The sequence below is a fragment of the Sturnira hondurensis genome, unplaced genomic scaffold, assembly GCF_014824575.4.
Source record: "Sturnira hondurensis isolate 20B ecotype Veracruz unplaced genomic scaffold, ASM1482457v3 Scaffold0009125, whole genome shotgun sequence".
NCBI classification, from domain to species: Eukaryota; Metazoa; Chordata; class Mammalia; order Chiroptera; family Phyllostomidae; genus Sturnira; species Sturnira hondurensis.
The window spans coordinates 3,644,743-3,659,409 of NW_028081756.1; the positions used below are offsets into that span (position 1 = coordinate 3,644,743).

Consider the following 14,667-nt stretch of genomic DNA (forward strand, 5'->3'; position numbering starts at 1 on the left):
CAGTAGTGAAATATGGGTTAGCTGCTGTTCAGATTTAGCTGTACAGAAAAAGACTTTAAATGTAATGATATTTAAAACCCTGAGCAATAAAAAATCTTCCTTTATTATAATAATCTTTTTAAAATATTTTATTTTATATTTAGAGAGAGGGGAAGGGAAGGAGAAAGACTGGGAGAGAAACATTAATGTGTGGTTGCCTTTCATGTGTCCTTTACTGAGGACCTGGCCTGCAACCCAGGCATGTGCCCTGACTGGGAATCGAACCAGCGACCCTTTGCTTCACAGGCCCGTGCTCAATCCACTGAGATACACCAGCCAGGGCATAATCTTTTTTATTTTAACATAGGCAAATTATGAGGGTATGATGTGGATAAATTGTAGCTATATTAATGTTTTTATTTTAATTTTATTTTTATAGAACACAAATTTATTTGGCATTTTGATGTTTGATGCAATAGTTCTCATAGCATCTTAAGGATTAGTCCAACTCAACTGAAAATAAACCCAAACTAAAAAACCTTTAGTGAAAGGAAAACATAAAAAACAGGCAGTGAACCTTGGCTGGTGTGGTTCAGTGGATTGAGTGCCAGCCTGTGGACTAAAGGGTTGCTATTTTGATTCCTAGCCAGAACACTGCCTGTGTTGTGGGGCCAGGTATCCAGTTGGAAATGTGTAAAAGGCAACTGATCGATGTTTCTCTCGCACATCAATGTTTCTGTCCCTTTCTTCCTCCTTCCTTTCCCCTCACTCTATAAATAAATAAATAATAAAATATTTAAAAAATAAAAAATGGCAGTGGGACAGTGTACATATTTGACTCCCACCTCCATCAGGTAGGTCAAGCCCTGGGGGAGGAGGCCTCATTAAGACCTTGACCTGTCCCTCTGGAGGCCTAGTGTGCATGGCACAGGAGCTGCCTCTCACAGGAACAAAGGAATTGTTAATGTTTTTATTGAAAGCAATCTAAAGTGACACAGCTTAATTTCCTACTCAAATGTATAAATTTATGGTGGATTTTCCTTTTTTTTCTTCTTTTTGCATTGTTAGTTATTTTCCCTCTTTTTGCATTGTTATTTTCCCTGTAGAAATGGCCAACCATCAGTTGAGCTTTTCTTACCATAGTAGTTCATGGAATATGGGAGCAATATTACTTGCAGAGTAAAGATAACTAGTGCTCTAGAACAGTGATTCTTGACATTAGCTGCCCTTTGAAATCATCTGGAGAATTTTTAAAGAGTGCTAATATTGGGTTCCATTGCTAGAGATTCTGAATTAATTGGTTTGGAGGTATGGAATTTTCTAAAGATCTTTCAGGGAGTCTAGCGTGTAGTTGCTTCGCTAGAGGAGCATGTCTCAAACCATAATATGAAGAAATCCCCTGGGTATTCTGTTACAAGTGCAGGTTCTGATTCAGAAAGTCTGGGATGGAACCTGTAATTCTAAGTAAGAGATGCTACTGGCTTGTGGGCTGTACTTTGATTTGCAAAGCTCTAGACTCTAGAGACCAAAGGACCACTTAAGCATGTACTGAAGAGTTCCTTGATTTGAAGGTATGAGCCTAGCTAGGTGAGATTTCATGTAAAGCTAAGTCTGGATTCAGATTTTTGTAGTAAAGGGATCACTAGGAGCTTTTATTGTGTTTGTTTACATGTGCATAGCATGAGGGTTTTACACACTTTTTTCTAGCCTGCTTTGTGATTTTTTAATTTATTTCTTTTCCTCCAAAGTTGAGAGTTCTTGATTTATTTTTTTATTTTCCTCTGTCTTTTCATCCCCCTCTCCAATTAATTTTGATCCTTTAAAGTAGACAAGTTCCCTTGTCCTAACACAGAACAGAACCTTAGAGAGGAGAACCATTGTGGAAAGCAGTGGAGGATAAAGGCATGAGAAGGTCTGTGAAGTCAAAGAACCCAGCAGTGTAGATTTGAGTTCAAAGAAAAGTCTTGGACATGAGCTGTCTTTGGGTGTGGTACACTTAGTATAATATTTAGTTTAGATACAATTTAGTTCAATGAATGTAAATATTACTTTACTTCCTAGATTCCTTAGACAACATTACCACTAGATTTTAATTCATATTTTATATTTTAAGGACCAGTGGAATTTTACTGATTCACAGACCAACTCAGCATCTGACAACAGGTCTAAAGGAGAACTTAGGGACTCTGGGACCACTCAGGACCAGGAGACTATGAAAAAGACCAGCCTCTTTGAGGAAGATGATGAAGATGATCTGTTTGTTATTGCTAAGGACAGGTGAGAGTCATTGTACAAAATTATTTAATCTTATTCTATGCTAACAAGTAAGGTATTTGATATGCAGGTTGTCAGTTACTAGGTGAGCTGCTAATCATTCATTACCCAGTAGTCATACAAATGAGGATGTCTTTGATTTTCATATGCAAGGTATTCTTCCCCAATACTGGGAAATTATTTTTTGGATAGATCCTTACTTAATTTCTTTTCTTTCTTTCTTTTTTTTTTAAAGAGAGAATTTTATTTTATTTTTAAAGATTTTTATTTATTTATTTTTAGAGACAGGGGAGGGGAGGGAGAAAGAGTGAGAGAAACATTAATGTGTGGTTGCCTGCCACAGGGCCCCCACTGGGGACCTGGCCCACAACCCAGGCCTGTGCCCTGACTGGGAATCGAACTGGTGACCGTGTGGTTCGCAGCTCCCACTCAATCCACTGAGATACACCAGCCAGGGCGATCCTTACTTAATTTCTTTTACCTATCATTTTCTTACCTTAAAATATTATTTTTCTTAGTTAATTAGTGGTTTAACTACAGTTTGTCTTTTTTTGTTTTTCCTCTGGGATGCACTAAAATATGTAGTTTGGTCAAGGGTACCTAAGTTTGTCATTTGGGTAGAAATCTGCTCAGCATTGAACAACACCCTGTTAGGAGGATGGTTCTCTGCTGAGCTATGCTGTATCATAGCAGTTGCTGGTGCCCCTTAGCTGATCTTACCAGTCCTTCAGATTCATTCCTACTTGGACTGAAACTGACAGGACGTGTCCCGTAAGCAAGTGAGCATGGGCTGGGGTTGGTGTTGTAACACACTGCTAGATTAGCTGTTCATTAAGAATAACTCCCCTGCAGATACTTTTTTTCTCCAGAACTTTAAAGGATCATTTTGAAATTCAACTGAATGATAGTAGCATAAGAGGCACTTGATTAGACATGTAAATCTTAAGCATTGGAGTGGTTTTCATTTTTATTTGATAGATCCAGAAGCACCTCATATTTCACTCTCTAAATATTGTGATATCTATAAATATCACCATTTCTTTTTTAAAAACATTTTTATTGTATTTTTTCCCATTGCTATTTAGTCCCCTTACAACCCCCCACGTCCTGCCCATAGTCACCACACTGTTGTCCATGTCCATGAGTCCTTTTTCCTTTTTGCTCAGTCAGTCCCTCCACCCCATAATCTTCTCCTCACAATAGCTGTCATCCAGCTTCCTATCTATAGGTCTGTCTCTGTTTCACTTGTTCAGTTTGTTCAAAAGATTCCACGTATCAGTGAAATCATGCAGTATTTGTCTTTCTCTGACTGGCATATTTCACTTAGAATAATGTTCTCCAGGTCCATTCCTTTTTCTCAAAGGTTAAATTTTCTTCTTTTTATTGGCAAGTAGTATTGTGTTGTGTAAATGTTCCATAGCTGTTTATGCACTCATCTACTGATGGACTACTTGGGCTACATCCATATCTTGGTGATTGTAAGTAATGCTTCAATTAACATAGGCATGCTTATGTTCTTCCAAATTAGTGTTTTGGGTTCCTTTGGATATACAAGGTCTGTCAGGAAAAAGTCCAGCCATTGTTAATATAGAATGGTTTGTGCAACATTGATGTAACCTAGCAGCCAAGGAGAGTGAACTGGAATGCACATACATAAACAATGACAACTTCACTGTACTAGTCAGAGGGGGCAATACATGCTGTTGAGAGAGCATGTGTACTGTGTGGCCATTGCATTCAAAATGACTGAGCAGTAGATCTGCATCAGATTTTGTGTTAAGCTTGAATGTTCCTCTGTGGAAACTTCAGATGATTCAGAAGGCCACAGCTATGGGCATCTGGTGATTGGCAGCTTCATCACGAAATGTGCTTGCTTATGCATCACATCTTGTGCAGAGATTTTTGGTGAAACGTCAAATCACCTATGTGACTCAATCCCCTTACAGGTCAGATTTGGTTCCCTGCGACTTCTGGCCTTTTCCAAAACGAAAATCACCTTTGTAAGAGAAGAGATTTCAGACCATTGATAAGGTTCAGGAAAATTCCCACAGGCCAGCTGATGGTGACTGGGAGAACTATGAGGTCCCAAGGTTTCTATTTTGAAGGGGACTGAGGCACCATTGTCCTGTGTACAGTGTTTCTTGTGTCTTGTATCTTCTTCAATAAATGTCTCAATTTTTCACATTGCATGGCTTTCCATAGTAGCTGCACTAATTTGCATTCCCACCAACAGTGTGGAAGAGTTCCCCTTTCTCCGCCTCCTTACCAGGACTTGTTTGTTGGTTTATTGATGATAGCCATTTTAACAGGAGTGAGGTGAGGTACCTCATTGTGGTTTTAATTTGCATTTCTCTGATGATTAGTGACATTGAGCATCTTTTCATATGTCTGTTGGCCATCTCTATGTCCTATTTGGATAAATGTCTATTCAGGTCCTTTGCCCATTTTTTAATTGGGTTCTTTGAGTTTTTGGTGTTGAGTTTTGTAACTTCATTTTAAATTTTGTATATCAATCCCTTCTCCCATGTATTGGTAAATATGTTCTCCCATTCTGTGGTTGTCTTTTTATTTTGTTGATTTCCTTTGCTGTGCAAAAATGTTTTAGTTTGATGTAGTTCCATTAATTTTTCCTTTTGTTTCCCTTCCCTGGGGAGATATGTCTGTTAAAATATTGCTATGAGTAATATCTGAGATTTTGCTGCCTATGTCTTCTTCTATAATTTTTATGGTTTCAGGTCTAACCTTTAAGCCTTTTATCCATTTTGAATCTATTCTTGTGTGTGTTGTAAGAAGGTAGTCTAGTTTCATTTTTCTGCACATGCATTCTGTCCAATTTTCTCAGCACCTTTTATTGAATAAACTATATTTAGTCCATTGTATATACTTGCTTCCTCTGCCAAATAGTAATTGACTGTGAATGCGTGGGTTTATTTTGGGGCTGTCTAATCTGTTCCATTGATATATGTGTCTTTTTTTTTTTTTTTTTTTTTTTGCCAGTACCATGCTCTTTTTATTACTGTGGCCTTATAGTACAGTTTGATATTGGGTAGCATGATTCCTCCAACTTTGTTCTTTTTTCTCAAGATTGATGTTTGCTATGTGGGGTGTTTTGTGGTTCCATATAAATTTTTGAAACATTTGATTTATTTCTGTCATAAATGTCATTGGGATCTTGATAGGAGTTGCTTTGAATCTGTAGATTGCTTTGGGTAGTATGGACATTTTAATGATGCTTAATGATGTTTAATCCCTCTTATTTATGAACACAGTATGTGCTTTCATTTATTTGTATCTTCTTCAATTTCTTGAGTGTCATAATTTTTTGAGTACAGGTCTTTTACATCCTTGGTTAAGTTTATTCCTGGGTATTTTATTCTTTTTGAAGGAATTGGGAATGAGATTGTTTTCTTTTTCTTTTTTTATTGTTCAGTTACAGTTATCTTGCCTTTTCCCCATTGCTCACCCCTATCCCATCCCCTACCACTTCCACAGTAAATCAACCCCCACCCCCATTTTCCATGCCCATTAGTCCTCTGTTCATGTTTCTTTTCTTGCCTCTTCCCCTTCTTTTCCCTCTTATCCCTCTCCCCTCTAGTCACTGACCATTTGTTCTTTATTTCCAAGTCTCTGGAAATACACTCATTACTCATTGGTTTGTTGTGTTGGTTAGGTTCCACTTACAGGTGAGATCATATGGTATTTGTCCATCATTGTCTGGCTTATTTCACTCAGCATAATGCTCTCCAGTTCCATCCGTGCTGTTGCAAAGGGTAGGAGTTATTTCTTTCTGCAGTGTAGTATTCCATTGTGTAAATGTTCCACAGTTTTTTGATCCTCTCATTCAATGACAGGCACTTAGCCTGTTTCTAGCACCTGGCTATTGTAAACAATGCAGCTGTGAACATTGGGGTGTATAGGTTCTTTTGGATTGGTGTTTCATGGTTCTTAGGATATAATCTCAGCAGTGGAATTGCTGAGCCAAAAGGCAATTCTATTTTTAGTTGTCTGAGGAAATTCCATACTGTTTTCCACAGTGGTGATACCAGTCTGTATTCCCACTAATAGTGCACTAGGGTTCCCTTTTCTCCACAACCTCTCTAACACTTGTTGTTTGTTGATTTGTTTATGATGGCCATTCTTAACGGTGTGAAATGGTATCTCATTCTGGTTTTAACTTGTATTTCTCTAATGGCTAGTGATGTTGAGCATCCTTTCATACATTCTGGGCCCTCTATATGTCCTCCTTGGAGAAGTATCTGTTCAAGTCTTTTGCCCATTTTTTAATTGGATTGTTTGTCTTCCTGGAGTGTAATAGTGTGAGATCTTTATATATTTTGGAGATCTGAGGTATCATTGGCAAATATGTTATCCCATATAGTTGGTTCTCTTTTCATTTTAATACTATTTTCTTTAGCTGTGCAGAAGCTTTTTATTTTGATGAGATCCCATTTGTTTATTCTCTCCTTTATGTCCCTTGCTCTAGGGGACATATAGGTGAAAATATTGCTGTGTGGAATATCTGAGATTTTCCTGTCCTGTGGTTTTCTCAAGGACTTTTATAGTGTCAGGACTTTTATCCACCTTGAATTTATTTTTGTGTGAGTTGGTGATCGAGTTTCATTTTTTTGCATGTAGCTATCCAGATCTCCCAACATCATTTGTTGAGGAAGTTATTTTTACTCCATTTTATTCTGCTGCCTCCTTTGTCAAATATTAATTGACCTTAGATACTTGGGTTTATTTCTCGGCTCTCTTTTCTGTTCCATTGATCTGTTCTTATGCCAGTACCAGGCTGTTTTGATTACAGTGGCTTTGTAAGTATAGTTTGGTATCAGGTATTGTGATCCCTCCTGCTTTGTTCTTCTTTCTTGAAATTGTAGCAGCTATTCAGGGTCATTTATGGTCCCATCTAAATTTTTGAAATGTTTGTTCTATATCTGTGAAGCATGTCATTGCTATTTCAATGTGGATTGTGTTGAATCTATAAATTTTGGAGACTAATATAAATCAATGTCCATTTTATGGACATAATCTATAAATACATGTCCATACTATAAATTTAGTATGGACATTTTGAGATGTTAATTCTTCCAATCCAAAAGTGTGGTACATGCTTCCATTTGTTTGTGTCTTTCTTAGTTTCTTTCTTCAGTGTTGTGTAGTTTTCTGAGTACAGGTCTTACATTCTTTGTTAGGCTTATTACTAGGTACTTTATTTTTCTTGTTGCTCTTGCAAATGGGATTTTTTTCCTGGTTTCCAATTCTGATATTTCACTGTTGGTGTACAAAAATACCTTTTATTTCTGCATAATGAGTTTGTATCCTGCTCTTTTGCCAAATTCACATATAAGATTGAGTAGTTTTATGGTGGAGTCTATGGGGTTTTTTGTGTACACTATCGTGTTATCTGCAAACAATAACAGTTTTGCTTCCTTCTTTCCAATTTGGATGCCTTTTATTTCTTTTTCTTATTTGATTGCTGTGGCTAACACTTCCAGTACTATGTTGAATAGGAGTAGTGAAAGCGGGCATCCTTTTCTCATTCTTGATCTTAGTGGGAAAGCTTTTAGTTTTTACCCATTGACCAACTGATTTTGAATGCAATAGCCACACAGCAAACATACTCACTCAACAGCATGTACCACCCTCTCTGACTAGTACAGTAACATTATCATTGTTCACCTATGTGCATTTTAGGCCACTCTCCCTGGCTGCCACGTTACATATATGTTGCTCAAATTGTTCTTGTTATATTAACAATGGCTTGACTTTTTCTGGACAGATCTTGTGTTATATCCATACATTGGAGTCTTAGCAGTAAGAAGGAATAAAGAATTAATATGTATTACAGTATGGATGGATGAATCTTGAAAATATTTTGTTAATTGAAGAAAGCCAGTCACAGAAACACATATGTGAGATTCCATTTGTATATATGTTCAGAATGGATTAAGTCCATAGAAATGGAATTTAGATAAGTGTGTGTCTGGAGTTGAAGGGAAAGGAGAATTGGGAGTGACTCTTAACAGATATCAAGTTTCCTTTCATGTTGATGGAAATACTCTGGACTTAGATTTTGGTGATAGTAGCACAACTCTGAATATACTAAAAATTAGTGATTGTACCCTATAAAAGGATAAATTTTATGGTGTGTAAATTATATCTCCAAATCATTGAAAAAAATTATCTGTAACCTTAACAAAGTGAAATACTGTCTTGAAAGGAGGGCATTCAAACATCCTGGCTTGCTCACGCAGCCCTGGTTTGTGCCTATCATTGCTGTATAATTATTAATAATTTTCCCTTTCATTTTCAAAAGTGCCGTAGTATAGGCCATGAACATTATGCTTATCATAATGTTTTTATTTTATTTTGTTTGGGAGACAAAGCACAGATAACTTAATTATGAGGTATTATTTAAAAATTTTTACCTGGCTGGTGTAGCTTAGTGGATTAAGCGTGGGCCTGCGGACCAGACGATCATGGTTCGATTCCCAGTCAGGGCACATGCCTGGGTTGCAGGTCAGTTCCTGGCAGGTTTCAGTTCCCAGCAGGGAATGCACAAGAAGCAACCATACATTGATGTTTCCCTTCCTTTCTTCTTCCCTTCCTCTCTAAAGATAAATAAATAAAATATTTTTAAAAAATAAAAATAAAAAAATAAAATTTTTTTCCATCACCATTTATCCCCCTATACCCTCTTCCTTCACTCACTTCCTCCCCCCTTCACTCACCACACTGTTGTCCATTTCCAAGAGTTCATTCTCTTTTTGTTTCTTTTTCTGTTCAATCCCTCAACCCCTAAGCTGTCAGTGATACCTGTAATTTTAAAATAAATCAGAATACTTAACCTATTATTTATAACGAGAAATACTCTAGCTCACTGAGCAGCATATTTTTCTTCTGAGGACAGATCTCCACCAGAGGCCCTAATTTAACCAGTAGTTGCTAAGATGTGGAATGAGGGCCAAGGTTATCCTTTAAGGTTAACTGTCTTTGTTTCTCTTTAGTTATCTGTGTCCAGAAAAAACTAGCTTTTCTCCAGCTGACCTTCAGAATCTGTCATGAAACTTTTTTTGTGGGTTGGGTATTTTATTTGTTTGTTTGGGAATTAGTTGTTCAGAAAGTCATACATAAGATTTTTTCCTGCTATAGCTAGTTAAAAAATAACTATCTTAGCCCTAGCTGGTGCGGCTCAGGGGGTTGTGTGCTGGCCTGCAAATCAAAGGATTGCTGGTTCAATACCCAGTCTAGAGCACATGCCTGGGTTGTGGGCCAGTAGGGGACGTGTTAGAGGCAACCAACCACACATCGATGTTTCTCTCCCTCTTTTTCTTACTTCTTTCTCCTCTCTAAAATAAATAAATACAATCTATAAGAAAATAACTATCTTAGCTGCTTAAAAATGCCAGAAATCTCATTAAGGAGGCTTCTGAACTTTTGTACCATAAGGAAAAGTAACTTAAGCTGGTGTTTTCTAGACAAAAGCTGCGCCTCCTTCAAAGATTTTTCTTGTTCACTTTTAACTGTGTAAGGTCAACAGATGGCTCAGGTGTTTTAGTGGTAGGTGGGTTTCTATAGGTGTGGCATAGAAATGATATTGTATTTAAAAATGTATAACTTTTGCTTTTTATTTGACTTTTGTTTGTTTGTATAGTCATAAGAAGACCCAGAGAACATCGCTTCTCTTTGAAGATGATGCTGATTGTGGAAACTCTCTGTTTGGCTCTCCTCCCACATCTGTTCTTCACACAACAATGGTATTCTTAACCTCTTAGGATCAGGAAGTATCCTTGAGGTGATGTTATATAAATAGTGGTGCCTTTGTGAATCAGTTCCTACAACCTGACCTTGGAGGTTGAGTTTAATGGAAAAGTTAATTTGAGTAGTTTTAGAAAGTGATCTTTCTGGTTAGTGGTATGTTACAGGTGAAGTACGTATGCAGAGCCTGGAGAAAAGGATTCCTCCATGTCATGCAGCACCGTTTCAGCATCAGGTTCAGATCTCAGAGTCTTGGGGGAATACTGCTGCATTTCTTCTGGAGGAATCGCCAGCTTTAGTGCCAGTTGCATGGAGTTCTGCTACCATTCAACCAGGGCAATTAAGCATCTCTTTTAGGAGCATGTTTTAAGAACTTAAACTCTGGTCCTGGTTTATGTTAGTAGCCAATCATTAAAAAGGAAGAAAATTCTGACATGCTACATGTTTGAATCTTGAAGACATTATACTGAGTGAAGTAAGTTGGTCAACAAAATACAAGTCTTCTATAATTTCACTTACATGAGGTATCTGGAATAGTCAGATTTATAGAAACAGGAAGTAGAGTGGTAGTTGCCAGGGGCTAGTGACTGGGGGAGATGAGGAGTTGTTTAATGGGTAGAGTTTCAGTTTTTGCAAGATGAAAAAATTCTGAAGATTGGTTGCATAACAATGTGAATATTTTTAATATTATTGAATGATATACTCGGAAATGTTTAAAATGATAAATTTTATGTTAAATTTTTTATCACAGTTAAAAATTTTTTTTTTGTATATGATAAGAAAAAAAGTGGCCAGTCAGTGGCTCATGGTCTAAATATCCTTCCAGTGATTACATCTAAGTGGCATCACTATCATAATCACCCAAGATAAAAAAATTAGCCAATCTTGATGTTGGTTATGTCAAAAAGGAGTATCAAAGAGTGAAAGGAAGGTGACATTATGATGATAATTTTTCAGGGAAACTACACATACTGGAATCCTATCTTTGGCTGGTCATTCATTCTTCCCCAATACAACCCCTAAGTGGGTGTATGTGAGTATGCATATAGAACAGAGTGAGGCCAAGCAATATTTTATTGCCCCCTGGCCATTGCTACAAGTTCCAAAGAGAAATTTAGAACTTCTTAAGCTATACTCCATGAAGAACACCTTTACTTGAGCTGGGTTAGCTTAACAGATCAACAGTCAAACCAGTTCACAGCTTGCCATGATGGCCTTCAGCCCCACGCTCAGACCACTCCAGTTTGGCTTGTGTTAGAGGCAGACAGACCTGAAATACTGGGAAGAATTACTGAGTCTCCTGCCACTCCTCCCATGTGGGAGCAACCACAGAATCCAAAGTGGCAGCTCCTCCCCTGGGCTGGATGAAGAAAATCCTCCCCTCCCACTGAAATGACAGGTGACCAAATCCCTATTTCCTACACATTCCCAGGTACATTGCTCTTCCTAGGGGTACAGTGAAGAAGGGCTATGACAGTAAAGTTTCTGTTTTCTACAGGTATTGATACTTGGCTTTTCCTGCATACCTCTTAAGTATTTTTGTTTGTTTGTTTAAAGTTTATTTTAAATCGCAGAGTAATATATGCATGCTTTCTTTAAAAAAGTTTTAAAAATGCATAGAGATTGCAAAGTCCCATTCCATGCTCCTCTCTAGATATCATCATTGGTAACTGTGTTGCCAGTTTTTTTTAGGTCTGTTTCTAGACATTTACGTTAAAAAAATTGTAATGTTTGTATATTTTTATGTATCCTTTTTGTCCTGCAGCATTTTTGTCATTTTGTTCTTTGCCATTTCTGTGTAGTATTGCACAGTGTAACTATACCAGGACGTGTGTGACTGTTTCTCTTTTGATGGTATAATCACCACTGCCTTCTGCAAGGTTGGGAATGTTTTTTTCCCATTCCTACTGACTTGTCATCTTTAACTTTGACTAGTCAGGTAATTTCTTAACTAGCCTCTCTGTCAGTGCTCCTTCCCTTCATTTGCTCTCCTTGCTGTTTCCCTAGTTCTCTTCTTAAAGATAAATGTTCTTGTTACAGTGCCTCAGCTGAGCCTGCCATGCCACCTTTGATCTTATTCAAACTGGACTCCTCTTTTCCAGTCTCACGTATCATGTACTCTAAGTGACTTATCCTGTCCCAGAATACTCCAGAAGAGGTTATTGTTTCTTTTGTCTGGAAATAGTCTTCATATTTTCAGATATAGTACGAATGTTAAATTGTCCTATGAAAACTCCCCAGACTAGGCACATGCCAGTTAATGACTGGGGAACTCTTTCCTAACCATATTCCCATTAAGTGGGGTTGCACAGTTTGTACTTGAATTGTTCAGCATTAGGGAAGCATTCTGTCTTTCTGGGTTCTGGGGTTTCTGCTGTTGCTTCTGAGGTGCTCAAAATCCTTTTCATGAATCACCTGTCCTTGTAGCTCCCCAAACAGGTCATCTAGTGGCTCCATGGTTAAAAGAGTAGGGAGATCTGAGTGGTTTTCTTTGTAAATTATAAGTACTAACTTATACTCTGGATAAATAAGCAATAATCTTAATGAATTTGAAGGTTCTAGAAGTGAAAAACTGTCAAACCTGTGTTTAATGATTATTAAATAAGACAAAGGTCAGAGATTCACATTGTAAGTAGCTGAACAGCCTACACATATATTTACTATTTGTGAAATATAATCACCTTTATACAAAGTGTGTAGAAGATATTTTCTGTTTAGAAGTCTTAAAATACTTTAAAGTAAGGTAAATATGACTTATTTGTAATCCTCTCAAGAAAATTAAGTTTATGATAACAATCAGCTTATCTTTAGGAAAGTTTAAAACCAGTAGTTTGGGTAGAATTTTTCATTGGTTTAAGGCCAGCAGTGATTTGAAGGGATATTATGTTTTACCATAATTCTCTTTTTTTTACCCTCATCAACTTGCATCAAAGTTACGTGTAGTTTTCAGTGAACACATATTGCACAAAATGTTTTCCTTTAATTATTTCAGTTTTGTCTTACCTGTAATTGAGTTTCATTTTCAGTTCTTTTATGAGTTTCTAGTTTTTTTTGTTTTTTTTAATTTTTAAAAAATATATTTTATTGATTATACCATTACAGTTGTTCTATCCCCCCCTTCATTCTCCTCCACCCGCACACTCCCTCCCCCACCATTCTCCCCCCCTTAGTTTATAACCACGTGTCTCAAGTTCTTTAGACTCTATATATCCCCCACTATTCTCGCCCTCCCCCCTATCTATTTTCTACCTACCATCTATGCTATTTTCTGTGCCTTCTCCCCCCTTCTCCTCCTCCCACCCCCCTGTTGCTAACCCTCCATGTGTTCTTCATTTCTATGGTTCCACTCCTGATCTAGCTGTCCTCTTGGTTTGCTTTTGTTTTAGGTGTGGTTGTTAATAGCTGTGTGTTTGCTGTCCTTTCACTGTTAATATTTTTCATCTTCTTTTTCTTATATAAGTCCCTTTAGCATTTCATATAATAAGGGCTTGGTGATGATGAACTCCTTGAACTTGACCTTATCTGAGAAGCACTTTATCTGTCCTTCCATTCATTCTAAATGAAAGTTTTGCTGGATAAAGCAATCTTGGCTGTAGGTCTTTGGATTTCATGACTTGGAATACTTCTTTCCAGCTCCTTCTTGCCTGTAAGGTCCCTTTTGAGAAATCAGCTGACAGTCTGATGGGTACTCCTTTGTATGTGACTGTCCCCTTATCCCTTGCTGCTTCTAGGATTCTCTCCTTCGTTTTAGTCTTGGGTAATGTAATTATGATGTGCCCTGGTGTATTCCTTCTTGGGTCCAACTTCTTTGGGACTCTCTGAGCTTCCTGGATTTCCTGGAAGTCTATTTCCTTTGCCAGACTGGGAAAGTTCTCCTTTATTATTTGTTCAAATAAGTTTTCCACTTGTGGCTGTTTCTTTTCCCCTTCTGGTACCCCTATAATCCGGATGTTGGAACGTTTAAAGATGTCCTGGAGGTTCCTAAGCCTCTCCTCATTGTTTTGAATTCTCATTTCTTCATTCCTTTCTGGTGGAATGTTTTGTTCTTCCTTCTGGTCCATTCCATTGATTTGAGTCCCAGTTCCTTTCCATCACTATTGGTTTCCTGGACATCTCCCTTCATTTCAATTAGTTTAGCCTTCATATGTTCCTCTAATTTGTGGCTGTAATCTACCAATTCTGTGAGCATCCTGATAAACAGTGCTTTAAATTGGGCTTCTGAGAGGCTGGCAATCTGTTGGTCGCTTAGAGTTATTGGCTCTGGGACTTTGAGTTCTTCTTGCACCATCTATTTTTTTGCTGTTCGTGCCAGTTCCATAGCAGGATCAGAGCCCTAAAGTGTTCACTAGAACAGGGCAACTAAGTTGCTGGGTTGTGATGTTGTATGTGGGGGCGGGGTCAAAGAGGGACAATGGCTTCCCTCTGCCGCCCGCTGCCGAGACCCCCACCGGCACCGCAGCCACCACCGTCACCAGGCCTACATGTTTCGTTCCACTGCAAGCGAGTGTGCCACCGCTGTCAGCCCTCCACCACTGGGTTCATCCCCTGGGGCCTGCGTGGTCCGTCTCACTGTGCGCGAATGTTCGACCTTGGTCAGTCTGCCCTGTACCCCGACTGGCTTTGGGCTGCCTGCGCGCCTAGCGCCTAGGTTGG

The 14,667-nt window shown here is 38.1% G+C and overlaps 1 protein-coding gene across 11 annotated transcripts in view; it reads left to right on the forward strand.

The window, feature by feature from the left end:
- Positions 1-14,667, forward strand: part of LOC118994137 (WASH complex subunit 2C) — a 77,380-nt gene that overhangs the window by 49,332 nt on the left and 13,381 nt on the right. For 10 of the 11 annotated variants that reach the window (XM_037056696.1, XM_037056701.1, XM_037056699.1 and 7 more), the window contains 2 exons: positions 2,093-2,256; positions 9,911-10,013. In XM_037056696.1, coding sequence (XP_036912591.1) covers positions 2,093-2,256; positions 9,911-10,013 — 267 coding nt within the window. The remainder of the gene's footprint in view (positions 1-2,092; positions 2,257-9,910; positions 10,014-14,667) is intronic. The other variant, XM_037056705.1, reaches the window with a different exon arrangement.